This window comes from Rhinichthys klamathensis, unplaced genomic scaffold (genome assembly GCF_029890125.1).
Source record: "Rhinichthys klamathensis goyatoka isolate OS25496 unplaced genomic scaffold, OSU_Roscu_1.1 h1tg000029l_1, whole genome shotgun sequence".
NCBI classification, from domain to species: Eukaryota; Metazoa; Chordata; class Actinopteri; order Cypriniformes; family Leuciscidae; genus Rhinichthys; species Rhinichthys klamathensis.
In genome coordinates, this window is record NW_026606579.1 from 1,388,984 (window position 1) to 1,403,787 (window position 14,804).

At 41.6% G+C, this 14,804-nt stretch overlaps 2 protein-coding genes and 1 long non-coding RNA gene across 5 annotated transcripts in view; 2 read left to right on the forward strand and 1 right to left on the reverse strand.

The window, feature by feature from the left end:
• Window positions 1–14,804, reverse strand: part of LOC130079975 (uncharacterized) — an 18,544-nt gene continuing 3,740 nt past the window's right edge. Inside the window, exon 2 of the long non-coding RNA XR_008806635.1 lies at window positions 1–313. This is a non-coding gene — a long non-coding RNA (uncharacterized LOC130079975). The remainder of the gene's footprint in view (window positions 314–14,804) is intronic.
• si:ch211-214j24.15 (GTPase IMAP family member 8) lies at window positions 618–6,338 on the forward strand. Of its 2 annotated transcripts, none has more exons than XM_056245226.1 (5): window positions 618–809; window positions 1,468–2,163; window positions 2,539–3,255; window positions 4,493–5,176; window positions 5,524–6,338. In XM_056245226.1, the coding sequence occupies exons 1-5, from the start codon at window positions 779–781 to the stop codon at window positions 6,306–6,308; spliced, it is 2,913 nt and encodes a 970-aa protein (XP_056101201.1). In that variant the 5' UTR covers window positions 618–778; the 3' UTR covers window positions 6,309–6,338. The 2 variants fall into 2 exon arrangements, with proteins under 2 accessions (XP_056101201.1, XP_056101202.1); XM_056245227.1 differs by having other exon boundaries at window positions 5,527–6,338.
• The window catches only part of snap91b (synaptosome associated protein 91b), a 24,641-nt gene continuing 19,289 nt past the window's right edge, over window positions 9,453–14,804 (forward strand). Inside the window, exons 1-4 of one of the 2 annotated variants that reach the window (XM_056245230.1) lie at window positions 9,455–9,738; window positions 10,085–10,375; window positions 14,054–14,196; window positions 14,602–14,677. In XM_056245230.1, the coding sequence (XP_056101205.1) occupies window positions 10,246–10,375; window positions 14,054–14,196; window positions 14,602–14,677 (349 nt within the window). In that variant the 5' untranslated portion in view covers window positions 9,455–9,738; window positions 10,085–10,245. Of the gene's footprint in view, window positions 10,376–14,053; window positions 14,197–14,601; window positions 14,678–14,804 lie in introns of both variants that reach the window. The other variant, XM_056245231.1, reaches the window with a different exon arrangement.

Consider the following 14,804-nt stretch of genomic DNA (forward strand, 5'->3'; position numbering starts at 1 on the left):
CCGCAAATGTGCCATGAGCTACTCCTGCTTTCCTCTCTGATTCTCCCCTCAAGTTTCTGGTTATTTCCCTTGCCTGGTCTCTTCAAATAAATATCTCCTGTCTTCATTACCTCTGATTTTTTGTTGCTTTCCCTCAGTTTCTTGACCTCTTGTCTTATGGAGTGCATGATCAAGCTGCTTATCTGTGTTTTTCTGTTTGTATTGTATTTCGTCACTCGCTTGAGGAGGACACTCAGATTTGCTGATTGTTTGTGGTATTTGGTTTAAGCTTTAACTGTTGTGAACGTTGCCCTTCTCTCTATGATCAGTCTCTCTGAAACAATCACAAAATGTAACATAACAAAGATAAAACTACAGTTTGGTTAGTAAATTCATGATATCATGATATCCTGACAGTATTGCAATAGCAATTCTACAATGGAATAGCTTTCATATTTCTTTTTTCATCACCCATTGTAATAATAAAGAGCAAGAAAAACATTTTGGGGAGAGATCTGATTAAACAGAATAATAACCTCAAAAGTATATGGCTCTGTTGTGTATGAGGGAGTGGTATTTCACTTTAGGGATTGGTTTATTACAGTATAAACTTTGGACCCATGGAAAAGGTTGACATTACACTTGTTCCAAAACACACCTAACGATGATTCACTTGTGTTGTCCATTTCCACTGGAAAACTACAATAAAAAAAAATACAGGAGTTTTTTAACATCCTATATGCGAGCCAATACAGATGAATTGTGTTTTTAAATAGATAAAACACCTTCATGACCTATTATGGCTCTAAAAGGAACTTCACAGAATCAAAGTAAGTTTTGTTTTAAATTTCTTAATATTTATTTACAAATGTCCTCACAGACCATGTTCACAATCAATAATTGGGGGGAGGTGGGGGTAATTCATGACATGTACCACACATATTTATACCGTGGTACTGTAAGTATATTTGAGTCAGTATTTGTATATTTTAGCTGTGATTTAGAAGTGCAAGTTACAGCTGTGGGTCATATTGGGTATGTCTTTATAAACTTTGCATACTTCGATGTGTAATTTCAGGTTATATTTTAACTTCATGTCTCACAGTCTTGTCTTTTTCTTGAATTATTAATCTGCAAAGACTTGAGGACAATAGAAGCACTGGATAACATGTGCATTTTGGAAGATGCCAGTACTGCCATGACAAAAAAATGTTCCAAGAATGTTTTGCTTATCGCTCCTATTAAGTTGTAAAAATGTTCAAAAATAACGTTTTTGTGCTAACGTTTTGAGAACGTTTTTAAAGATCAGATAACTCTGACCAAACATTCTATTAAAGTTATTTGAAGAATGTTTGTTCATGACCTCGCCAGAATTTTAGCTAAAGTTCTTAGAACATCCCAGTTAGCTGCATTAACCTGAGTTCTGAATAATATAATGTCTTCTAATCTAAAACATTGAAAATATATCACACTTGTCTCTTAATCAAGGGAATGTGCAGCATTTGTTCGAGTTGAGGATCATCCTACTTGGAGGCCGAAATTCTGGAAAGAGCTTAGTGGGAAATGCTATCTTAAACCAAGAAGAGTTTGTCCTCCATGAACGGACCACTTGCCTAAAAAGAAAAGCCGAAGTACAAGGGAGAAGTGTGAGGGTGGTGGATACCCCAGGTTGGTGGTGTGACTTCTCAGCACAAGACACACCAGAGCTGGTCAGGAGAGAAATCAGACACAGCGTCTGTCTGAGTCTCCCAGGGCCTCATGTCTTTCTCCTGGTGGTGAAAACAGACTCTGTGTTCATAGAAAAGCGGAGGAGAGCCGTAGAAAAGCATCTTGAGCTCTTCAGAGAAAAGGTTTGGAGTCACGTTCTGGTGCTGTTCACAAAAAGCAAAAACTCAGAAAATAAATCATTTGAGGATCTTGTTCAGGCATCAGGTAAACCCCTCCAGTGGCTCCTGAAGAAATGCAGTGGCAGGTTTCATGTTCTTGATACCCAGAAAACATGCAATGCCACCCAAGTAATGGAACTGATGGGGAAAATCGACAAGATGGTTGCAGAAAATGAAAGACAACATTTTGAAATGGATGTAAAGGCTTTACAGGAGATAGAGGATAGGAAGAGGGAAGTGGAGATCAAGGCTCATCAAAGACTGATGAAGATACAGAAACAGAGATCTACTCTGAAGGGTGAGTTTTAAAATAAGATACACTAAAACAATAAATGTGCCATTAAAAGACAATTCCGTAACATTATTGATTTAACTGCACTGTCTGACACTGTAGGATGTAGGAAACTAAATTGAGCTGGGTAATGACACTAACTTTGCAAGCTAACATATGTGAAATATGTTCTAAGAACGTTTCGCTAATGTTCATGTTTAGTTATTAAAAATGTTATTTTTGACTGTTCATAACTTTGAGAGAACCTTTAAAATGTATGCATTTTACAACATTAACAGTGTTAGTATTTGTATCAAGTGCTATATAAATAAATGTGACTTTACAGTAATTTACCATATGCATTTTATTGTAAAACTTCATTGTTTTTCTTCCTCCCTTCAGTGCACTCATCTCATCACCATAACATAAGACTTGTCCTGCTTGGAGCAAAGGGCTCAGGGAAGAGCTTGACAGGAAACAGCATTCTAGCAGCAGGAAGTGACCTAAGTTTTACAGCAAAGAAGCGGACCACGCGGTGCATGAAGAAAACGTTCACAATGTTGGAAAGAGAGGTCACAGTGGTGGACACACCTGGCTGGTGGATGAACTACTTTACCCAGGATTCTTCAGCTTTTGACAAACAAGAAATTGTCAACAGTGTTTATTTGTGTCCACCCGGTCCCCATGCTTTCCTTTTGGTGGTGCGGTTGGACAGGTCATTCACAGAGATCTACAGGAGAGCCATTGAAGAGCATGTAGAGCTTGTTGGTAAGGACGTCTGGAATCACTCTATAGTGCTGTTCACCTTTGGTGACTGGCTTGGTGACACAACCATTGAGCAGTACATTGAAAGCGAAGGAAAGGCCCTCCAGTGGCTCGTGGAGAGATGTGGAGACCGCTACCATGTGCTAAACAACAAAAGCCTTGGGAATAAGTTCCAGACAACAGAGCTACTGGAGAAGATAAAGGAGATGACAGCAGGGAATAGCGTGAGACACTTTCAAACAGATGAGAGTCTTTTTAAAGAGATTGAGAGAAAACAGAAAGTACAGGAAGACATGGCAAAGCTGCGACGTGAAAATGTGCTGAGACGAAGAGAAAGCTTGAGAGCTTTTAAGAGTAAGTCAAGAATGTTTTCTTCCAGAATCATCTAATAAATTATACTGTGATACAAAATTTGAGTATGAATCAAAGGTACATTATGCAACTTTGGTCCCTGCAGGCATTTTGCAAAAGAACATTGTTCTGGTTGAGCTTCGGCTCTTTGTGACTGTGTTTAGATGGATCTCAAGCTGACTAGCTGAAGACGTTACTTTACCCATTAATGTTACTTCCTTGAAAATAAATTCCAGCACAGCGCAACAACTTATAATGAAATTACCTTTCACAATAGATTATGCTTTACAATGAACTCTGTTAGAGAGCTGCATATGCATATGGCAATTTATCTGTTCTGTTCAATAAAATACTCACTTGATGAGTAATAAAAACGCCATCTCAGTGTCACTTTTACAACATTTCAAATCCCTCAGTTCTCGCCATCTCTGAAAAGCCAAGCCAATGTTAATTCTGGTTTTATTACGAGCTCCGTCACGCTCTCTTTTAACTAGGAGACTCTCCTCTGTTCTGCGTTTGTTTTAAACGGGTGATTCCCTGGAGGTTGAAGATTTAGCTGCTCCATGTCAACCTTTCTTGCTCGTTGTGACAACTAACCTATACTACTCACATACCATACACACATCAAAGTAGCCAGAGTAACTTTTCTCTATTCATATATATATATATATATATATATGAGACAAGCACGGGCGAGTGATGTATGTAAGTCATTTCCAGTGAAAGCCACTTATAATAGGCTTACCATAGTGAATCAGGGTAAGACAAAAATGCGTTTTAGAAGAAGGATTGATGATGTATTGATTTTTTTTATCAATAAAGTTCACGCTCATTCAAACTCATAAGACTTTGGTTAACCTTTGAAACACAAATTAAGATATTGTTTAAGAAACCTTAGAGGTTTTGCAACCAAAAAATCAAAAAAGATCCAAAAAAGAACATAAAGGAATCTTAAAACTAATCCATATGAATAAATGAAGTCAAGTAAACCCCTAAATTAAATCTGTCAGACATCATTAAACGATGCCTTTATGACCTTTTTTGGATCTTCAAAGTTTTGGTTGCATGAACTTTTAATAGAGCGAAGATCAGTTTAATCTTAACTGATTTGAGAATCTAATTTCATTCAAAATATAGGTAGTTCTAAGTCTTATGGGTTTGGAACAACATGAGGGTGAGTAAATGATGACAGACCTAACCCTTTAAGATTTGTTTTCTTTCTCTTTCTCTTCTCTTACAGATCAGGTGCGATTGCCTTCAGCCATAAGAGTTTTCCTCCTGGGCGGCAAGCACTCTGGTAAGACATCATCTGCATGCTGCATTTTGGGTAATGATGGACAAGAGGCTGACAGCCAAAAACCCATTAGAGGTACGGTTATGTTCAACAAGACAAAGGTTGAGGTCATTGTCACAACAGGCTGGACAACTGAGTCTCCAGATAATGCAGAGTTCAGCAGCAAACTTCTCCATGACTGGGTTTCTGGTTCAGAAAGCGGGATCTGCATCCTCCTGCTGGTTGTCAATGCCAGTTCCTCATTTACGCTAAAGAACCTGAAAGCAGCTCAGGACCATCTGCATGTTCTGGGAGGGAAAGCATGGAGCAGCACCATTGTGTTGTTCACGAATGGAGACTGGCTCGGTGATGTTAGCGTTGAGCAGTACATTGAAAGTGAAGGAGATGCACTTCAGACACTGGTGGAGAAATGCGGAAATATATACCAGGTTTTCAACAACAAGATCAAAGCCAATGGCACTCAGGTCGCAGAACTGATGCAGAAGATAGAGGAGATGGTGTTAGAGCAGGTGCTAAACAGTGCAGAAAATCAAGGGAACATTAAACAACCTCGAGTACATGGCGAATTGAGGTTCAGAGGAAGGATTGGGGAAGAAACACTTCTTAGAAGCTCTACAAACATCCATCATGGTGAGTTATTTTTTCCCCCATTATTTCCCCATAGTTTATTATGGAAGCTTGTTTTCACCAGTGGAAAAAAAAGTAATTGCGACTTTAATCTCACAAGTGTGGCTCTTTTTCTCACAATTACGAGTTTATATCTCTCAATTCTGACTTTTATAACTTGCAATCGAAAGTTTATATCTCACAATTTTGAGTTAACACCTCACAACATTTTTTTCTTCAAGCTTCCATAGTTTATTGCATATAGTATTTCTGCATTTAAATCATTTAGGTTTATATACTTGCTTGATTCTGGTATTGTATGTTTAAAGTGTTTATAACTCTTTTTGTATTGGGTTACACTGACATTCCAGGAGAGCATCAAATGTTTGGGATCTCTACATCCAGTGATCCGAGAATTACCATCACCGATTCCAGCCCTTCGCAAAATGAAAATGAATCACTGGCCTGCAGGAGTGTCCAATTATGTCGGACCTCGTTACCCAGAAACTTTCATCGAGGACTAGTAGTGGTGCTCAACAGCTCAGAGTGGTTTCAGCCAAATGAATCATGGATTGGTGTGAATAGGACAGATGGACCTGAAGCAGGCTCTCTTGCTGTGCGCCATGTTTCACCAACTGAGCAACCAATGAATGTACAACGATTATTCAGGAGTGAATCACAGGAGGAAAAGTTTTGTGGGCCAGCCCTTCCATATTACCACACCAATACACCTTGCACAGCTCAAACTGCAAAAGAAAGAGCCTTTATAGATTTTGTCCAATCAGAGAGCCTGCAGAACCTAATTGACCAATGGGGTGACAGTAACATTGAGGAGCTGGAGGCATTCATAGATTCTTATTTTGAGATGGTGTGGCAGGAGAAATGCAGCAGCCTGACAACAATCAACTGTGAGAGTTCAAGCATCAATGAAAACGATCAGGGACATCTGGCCTCAATTGACAGGAAACTGTCAAAACTTGACATCCTGGAGGGAATTCAAAGAGAATTGCGGGAGCTGAAGCAAAGCATCAGGCACTGTAGTAGAATGTTTGAGGAACTGAAGGACAGAAGTAAAGAGACACATGACCCCAGCCGACCTTCTGAAGCAACTGCGTCAGCAGAAAGTGAGGAAAGGGGTTGCTCAGATGAAAAGTGAATGGGGTTTTGCAGTACTGAAATGATAAAAGATTTACTGAAAATAAACATATTGGTTAAAATGGGTCATGACTATAACTTCACGAAACGGAAAACGGAAGTTGAGATAGTCTTTTCTTCCCGATTGTGACATATATCTGAGTGAAATAACTTTTCGAACAAGAAAAAAGTTAGGGTGGGACTTTTTTCCATCAGGAATTTATTGCATTTGCTATTGGTCGATCTCATGTGAGTGACAGGTTGTCCCGCCCTCACACCAATAAACATGTCATCAGATAAGAGAAGAGATGTTACTGCTTCAAGAGGGAGGGGAAGATATTTTAAATAAAGATTACAAGGGAACATGAATTTAAAACCAATTACACTGATAAATCATTTATAATAAATACCACAATATTCCACAAAAAAAAGAGAACTGTCCGTTTTGATTTCATGGTGCCTTTAAAGTCTGAAAAGAAGATGTGCATTTTTCTCTCTAACAGAAAAGGAATTCAGAATTAAAATGTCCCAGTTAATAAATCACAAATATAGGTATGGTCCTTTAATAATAAATATTTTAATACAGCTGGCATCACACAATTCTCATTGAAAAGTATGATTTGAAATTCTCTTGAACAGCATGCAGACACTCTCATAAGTGCTGGTGACAGCAGAAAATATTTTATATCCTAATCTTGCAGAAGATTTTATTTTGTTTTATATAAAATTTGAAACACACACACACACACATAATATATATACAGTAGGAAGAAAATACTATGGAAGTCAATGGGTGCCGTCCACTGTCTAGTTACCGACAATCTTCAAAATATCTTCTTTTGTTTTTGGAACAACTTGAGGGTAAGTAAATGATAAAAAAATTTTCACTTTTGGGTGAACTATTCCTTTAACGTTCCTGGGAGAAGGTTTGTTCATAACTTTCAGAGAACCTTACTAGAATGTTAGCCAAAGTTCTGAGAATGTTCCCTGTCAGCTTTAAATGTCAATCATGCTTTTATAATAATTTGCAATTAAATCATGTTTAAAACGCTAAAATGTTTAACTAGTTGTTCAATATATTATATAGCCTAGCTAAAAGCCATTACATTTTTTGAAAATAAAAATACTCAAAGAATTGTTTAACAGTGGACATAATTTTATATCAGTCATGCTTTTCCCTGACACTGTTGTCTCCTTGGTAAAAAAGTACAGTAGATAAACTAAATTGTTGTGGCAGTTGAAAAGTTGAAAACGTACTCGGTTACTGACGTAACCTCGGTTCCCTGAGAGTAGGGAACGAGTATTGCGTAGCTATACACAGTGGGGAACTCCTTTCCTCGAGAATATTGAAGCCTATTTAAAACGCAGTGCAGCTGCACAGCGAGCACAGAGAGTGTCTAGCTCACTCATTGGCTGTGCTGCAGCAACTGCACACCCAATGGCGAGGCGCCTCTGACACGCGAACCAATCAGGCGACCTGCAGATCTCCCACTCGCTTTATTGATGCCAGTGCCAGCAGGAGAGCAGTTTTCAGCGAAAGTGGCTTAAGATCAGCCGACTGTAGCGGCTCGAATGGGGGACCCTTCAGGGCCGTAAGGACCGTGGAGAGGTCCCAGGCCGGAATAGAAGGGGGCCTGGAGGGATTCATCCTCCTGGCTCCTTTGAGAAACCGAACGACAAGGCCGTTTCTCCCCAGTGATTGGCCAGCCCGGGAGCATGGTAGGCTGCTATGGCTGCCACGTACACTTTGAGCCTGGATGGGGAGCGACCCGCATCCAGCAGCTCTTGCAGGAAGGAGAGTACCACTGATAACTCGCATGACTGAGGTTCGAAGTGTCTAGCTGTGCACCAGCCAGAGAACACTGACCACTTTAGGGCATAGAGACGCCTGGTAGATGGGGCTCTAGCCTCAGTGATAGTATTCAAGACCCTCTCAGGGAGGTCCCTGGATGGCCCATAAGTCGGGGCGAGGGTGCCAAATCGTCCCGTTTGCCTGCATGAGGAGATCCTTCCTCACTGGGACAGGCCAGGGGACTTTGTCCGTCATCTGAGCCAGCTCTGGAAACCACGCCCGGGATTTCCAGAAGGGGGCCACTAGGAGGACTGGGCATCCACTCTCTCTGACCCGTTTGATGACCTGAGGGATCATGGAGACAGGGGCGAACGCATAAAGAGGGTGACTGGGCCAAGGATGGGCCAGCGCGTCCCTGTTCTTCGAAAAGAATGCTGCGCAATGAGTGTTGTTTTTCGAGGCGAAGAGGTCGACCTCTGCCTTGCCGAATACACTCCATATCAGACGAACCGTCTGTGGGTTGAGAGACCACTCACCTGGGGGAATGTTGTCTCGAGATAGCATGTCCGCACCCAAATTTTGAGCAGCTCTCAGAGAGCGCAGGTTGGCATGTGACCAAAGGAGGAGATTTCTGGTCATAACATAACGGTTGCCTGATCTGAGGCCACCCTGGCGATTTATATAGGACACCACTGACATGTTGTCTGTGCGGACTAAGACGTGGTGTCCCCTGAGGTCTGGCAGAAATGCATTCAGGGCCAACCAAACTGCTCTCATTTCCAGGCAGTTGATATGTAAGCTCTTCTCCGGGCTCAACCAGAGGCCGGAGACAGACTTGCCCTTGCACAGCTCTCCCCAACCTTGGTTGGAGGCGTCTGTGAAAATTACCTTCCTCCTGGAGGTCACACCCATAATCACGCCCGACTGGTACCAGTTCTGGACTTTCCAGGGAACCAGAGCTCTGATGCAGCGCTGGTTCACCATAATGTGCAGGCGTCCTGACCGCCACGCATGGGCTGGCACACGGAATTTGAAACAAAGCTTAGAAGAAGGATATAAAGGATATATAGAGTTTTCCACCGGATGGCCACAGGAGAGCAGCGACAGAAGAGAAGCGGCTTCGAGGTGAGTTGAAGGCGCTGTCCGCTGTTTGCAAGGAAGGAAAGGAAAGGAAATATAGCTTATGCGTAGCCTGTTCACAGAGCACATATAAAAACAATAACACAAGAAAGTCCAAACATACTGTGTGACTCTCCTCCATTCAGCTAATTTTACTTAAAGCTCGTGACAGAGAATGTACCTCTGTGCTCAGGGAGCAGAATGCAGACAGATGAACCGTGAACGCGCACAGACCCCTTAAAGGCGCGTGACAGCTTGACGCCGCTTCCCTTTAAGAGCCCGTTATGCGTCACCTGACCAGGTCCACCGACAACCGAAAAGGCAGGACCTTAACCTGCATTACCAGAAAAATAAGCAACTAAATATCCAAGATCTACACGATATATCAGTGAAACGTGAACAATTACTTGTCTTCATAGGCTACTCTCGCCCTTGAAAAGGCTTGAAAAAGACACGTCATCATCACCATCATCATCCGACAGGACGGGAAGGACACACGGGCTTTGACCGAAAAATACCGAGGCTCCGGAATCCCGAACAGGTTTATACTGGATTAATCAACGGAACGTTTTTTCAACTCGTTTTTATGCTTTTGTTCTATTCATTCCATTGAAAAAAGAAGGGTTCAACGTAAAACGCCCCGTCATTTCGGTTTGATGTTTTTTTAAAAAAAAATACATATATTAATCAAAGGTGACAGTTTACCGTATTAATTTGATTATTTATTTCCCACAAGAGCCAGAAAATAGCTCGGCGTAGGGCGTTACGTAATAGGAGCATTATCCATGGTGCTGAAACCAACCCATGCATAGACGCCTACATCGACCAAATTTTATAGAAATAAACTTCAAACATATATTTTTGTGCTTTTGAATACGTCATTTCAGGCGCTCTTGTTGGAAACCAAAAGGAGAAATCGACATTGTCAGTTTACGTAGAGCCACCTTGGATTCCGTTTCCTTTTTTGTCGGCGAATATCATATGCATTTCGACTGTCCTTCCCCCTGAAGTTGATTCTTGAGGTGGTTGTCGACGCTACCGGGAGAAAATGTCGGGACAGACTCTGACGGATCGCATCGCCGCGGCGCAGTACCAGCTCACCGGATCCGAGGTGGCTCGTGCCGTTTGCAAAGCCACCACGCACGAGGTGATGGCGCCCAAGAAGAAGCACCTGGATTGTAAGTGAGACATTTTTTGACTCACCCTCATTCCTCAACGCGTTCAGTCTCACTCAGACCTGGCGCTGTCCATTTCAGCACCACAGCACAGTCCAATGCGTAGAATAACGAAGCTGTGTATATGCATGGCTTGTACTCAATGAGGTTGTTTGCTACTAGTTGGAATTCTGTCAATGGAAAACCTGCCTTTTAGTGTGCATGTAATATAAGGAGCTTATATTCTAAGAAGTGTGTCAGTGTGTGTAGCTGATTGCATTTAACTGCCAGCACAGAACATACCCTGAAGTGTCTTTATGTGGGTGGTGTGGTCTGGAACTGAGAGGGAGAGACAGTAAAAGAGAAGACAGAAGGAAATCAACTGTTTTAAACAAGACGGAGAGGCAAAAGCATCTTCGTGTCGCCCTCGAGCTCTGTGTCCTGCAGGAGTAGGCCTTCTGAATTATAAATCGATCAGCCAAAGCATGCATGTATTATTTACAAAGCCAAAGGTGAGGACACTGGTATGCAAGCTGGGGAATCTTGTTGTGTGTTAATATCAGCAATCCCTTCATCAGGGAATCACATGTGTGATTTCACAGGCACTCCCAAAATCCATAGATTCATAAATCCGCTTTGTCTTGGCAAGGTTTAGCATTGTTGGCCTGTCTACAGACACAAACTTGTCTTACTTTTATAGTATCGGGAGTTTTGTGACAAGAAATGTGTTTGTTGAGTTTTTATCTCATAACTCCAGCCATTTGTCTGTTGAATTGGAAGGCGTGAGGGGTGGTGGTGAGGTTGTCATGGAAACTGAAGTAGATTATTGGGGAAGGGGGAGGGGTGAGTCAGTGACATCATGATGACATGGTATCAGTGTGCAGAAAGGGTCTTCATACCAATACAGAGGCAGCATTTACTTTGAATTTAAAAAGTCGCAAGACAGCAAGAAAGTCGCAGATTGTTAGTTTAATGTGGTCTTTTCTGTCAATGTTGTTGTGCTGCTTCATAGAATATTATTTAAATATTAAAGCGATCACTGTCTTTTTTTAGATGCATTTGTTTGGATTGATTTGTATGATCTTGCATCATGTAGGCTAGTTAAGAGACCAAAGCAACTGATTGGCAGAGTTTAGTCATGTGTTCTCACATATGGTGTGTGTGTGGTGTTTGCAATTTGTCTGTATTTACACCGTCTGTAATCCAGTCACATGAGCAATTCCATAATCCCAATGAGCTGCACCTGCTCAAATACTCATAACCTATATGTACAGACTCCCAAAACAGGGACTGCTATGACATATACTTCAATATATAGTGACGTTACATAGCAACAAATTACACTAGTGGTAACGCAACTCACACTGTATCTCAGTGTGTTCTAATCTGGACTATTCTTGGCTTCTTAACTCCACTGCAGTGTGCTCTCTAGCAGCCATGACTAACATATTGGCACCCTGAGCACAGCGCTATATGGAATTTAAGACGATCTCCTGTCGGGAAGTCTGTCAGGAGAATGCCAGGGACATATTGCACTCCCAAATCCAAAGAAACAAAAATAACTTAGATTTTGTTTAAAGAACATTAATCCTGTTTTAGGACTATTGGGATTTGTTTTGCATTTGTTACATTATTTTCATCACAGTTAAACACATTTTCCACCAGATTTCCCAACGAAAGAATGATGCATCATTTAAATTATAAGTGTCTTTAATTCATGCTGATTCCAGTTTTCATTGCTTTACAGTATTGAGAATCAAATGAGAATTATCACTGAGTAATATGTAAAATGAGTATAAAGTATTTAGGGACAATGTCATAATGCAAGAAATCTTAATGGTCCCAAAACAAGTTTTATTTCTTTATAAAATCTTTGGTTTTGAGGGTAAAATTTGCTACTTTTTCAGTAGTTGCTTGAGACCGAAAACTGATATTCAGTCTGAATGAAGTTAATTTTAAAGTTCTACTTTGTGTGTGGTCGAATACTGTCTGTATGAACGTGAACTGAACACCTTGGTTTAAAATCTCATCCGAAGGATGGTGCTTTTTTTGACAGGATAGTGTCCCCGTCACTATACTGGGGCGTTAGGACCGAGCAGCCCCCTCTTGGTCTCTCTTGAAGCCAACAGGACTTAAACTGCAATTCATCGACTGGCCGCTAGAGACAGGCTCCAAAAGGGAGTCAATTCCATAGACCCCATGTTAAAATGCCCAACTTTGCAGCACAAATAAATGTGTTTACAGCCTGGTACAAAAATTGGTTTTGGTCTATATAGCTAATTTTGCCCTTCATGACAACTGTGAGGGGGGTGAATCTTTTTATAACTCATTCGTTTAAATTATATTAAGCATTAAAGTTCTGCATAATTAAGGGCGTGGCCACTTGAGTGACAGGTGGATTGTCACTGCTGTCACTACTAGCCGTTTGTCTGCTGCAAACCAGGCACCTCAGCTCCACCCACGTCCCGCCTCTTTGCCCATTTCCTGTTATCCGAGAATGACGCGCGGTGACGCTCTGCCAAGATGGCAACGACTGGCTCCGCCAACTTTGGGCTTCAAAAATGCTCTTCAGAAACCTACGGGTGACGTCACGGACACTACGTCCATATTTTTTTTTACAGTCTATGGTTAGGACCATAGACTGTAAAAAAAGATGGACGACGCCCCTTCGCTCTTTTCCATTGGAGAGAACTGAAGCCGCCAGTGTCCCGATATGGCGCTGACATATTGGAACTTGAGTCTGCGCAGTAGCGTTTTCGGGACCAGTCATGCGCAGTCGTGAGCAGGAAGTAAAGCCGTGAAATCAAGGCTCCGCCCTCACTCTCGCGGAATCAATCGCTAGCACACGCCCCTGCACTTTTCTTAAGTGGCCTTGTCTCTGCTCCGTACCTCTCCAATGATGTCTGCTGATTGCAGTACCTCGTTAAAATAAGGTAAATACAACTACTAACCAATCAACATTATGAAAAACAGCGTCCGTTGGTGCTTCTGTCACTACTTCACACAGAGAACCTGTCAATCACAGCTGTCAATCATGATGTCACAGCACCGTTTTTACAGCATCAAATAACTAACTAAAAACTAACTTATTTTAAAAACAAACAATTGAAATTACATCAACGTGATAGAAACTACAGTAAATGACAGAAACTATCTTTAGAAAAAAGATATGTGAAGTGTAATTTAATTATTTAGTTGGTCTCACGTCCCGTTGAATAACATGGGGAGGCGGGGCTCATGACCTATACTAGGACCGGTCACCGGGGGGCGATCGAGACGTTTTGGCTTCACTTTTGAGGGCTTGTGCGGCACGCTTGGTTAGGACCCAGACAGACCACAGTGTGAGCAGCACCCCCTGCTGGCCTCACTAACACCTCTTCCAGCAGCAACCTAGTTTTCCCAGGAGGTCTCCCATACAGGTAGTGACCAGGCTTAACCCTGCTCAAGACTGGTTGCCCACTGAAGCTAAGCTACAGGGTGATAGCTGATGGCAGTATGTTGTTACATGCAGGAAAAATGCACAGCACAGGCATAATGTTGTTTGTCTCTGTGGGGACTGATTCTTGTTTCTAAATGCAATTGCATGTTATGAATTTTCCCCCTTAAAGAATCTGTCTGCTGATATTAATAATCCTAAAACTCTTCATCCACATTGCAGTACGTAGCGTTGTGGTGTTAAATGTGCGTGTGTTTTGTGTGCAGATCTGATCTCAGCCACCAACGAGACAAACGTGAACATCCCTCAGATGGCTGACACACTATTCGAGAGATCCACTAATGCCAGCTGGGTGGTCGTGTTCAAAGCTCTAACCACGACTCACCACATCAGCATCTACGGCAATGAGGTGAGGGATACATGACTGATTTACTATAAAACTAAGGGTGTGTCTCAATCAGCTCCCTAGTTCAGTAGTCACGTTTCAGTGCCCTGTAAGGATTTTGGATTGAGACAGCCCTTAAAATGGCTGACTACCTGATCAGTGCCCTGTCCACTGAACTGGGGAGCTGATTGAGACGCACTCCAAGTTTCACAAGCAAATCTTTTGCGAGAGAACGCAAAAGCATTGAAATATGTTTTTTCTCCCATCCTATATTTTATCCACCACCATGTCCCTTTAGGGGCTCCGTAGAAAACTGCATGTATTGCATTCGCTTTTATTAAGTTCAGAGTTCATAAGGCATTTTGGTAAAATAAAATAATAAAATAAATACTGTGTTTTTCAAGATTTGTGCTTTTTAAATCCCTGCAGAGATTCATCCAGTATTTGGCCTCCCGAACTTCCCTGTTTAATCTCAGCAACTTTATTGACAAAACAGGCTCTCATGGTGAGTTTGTATACATTTGTGTGTGAGTTAAATGAATAAAGTCACATAAACGTCTATCAAATGCCATTTAACTTGTTTACTAATTCCATGAAGTGTGATCTGAAGTGTGATCCATTAAATGCAATAT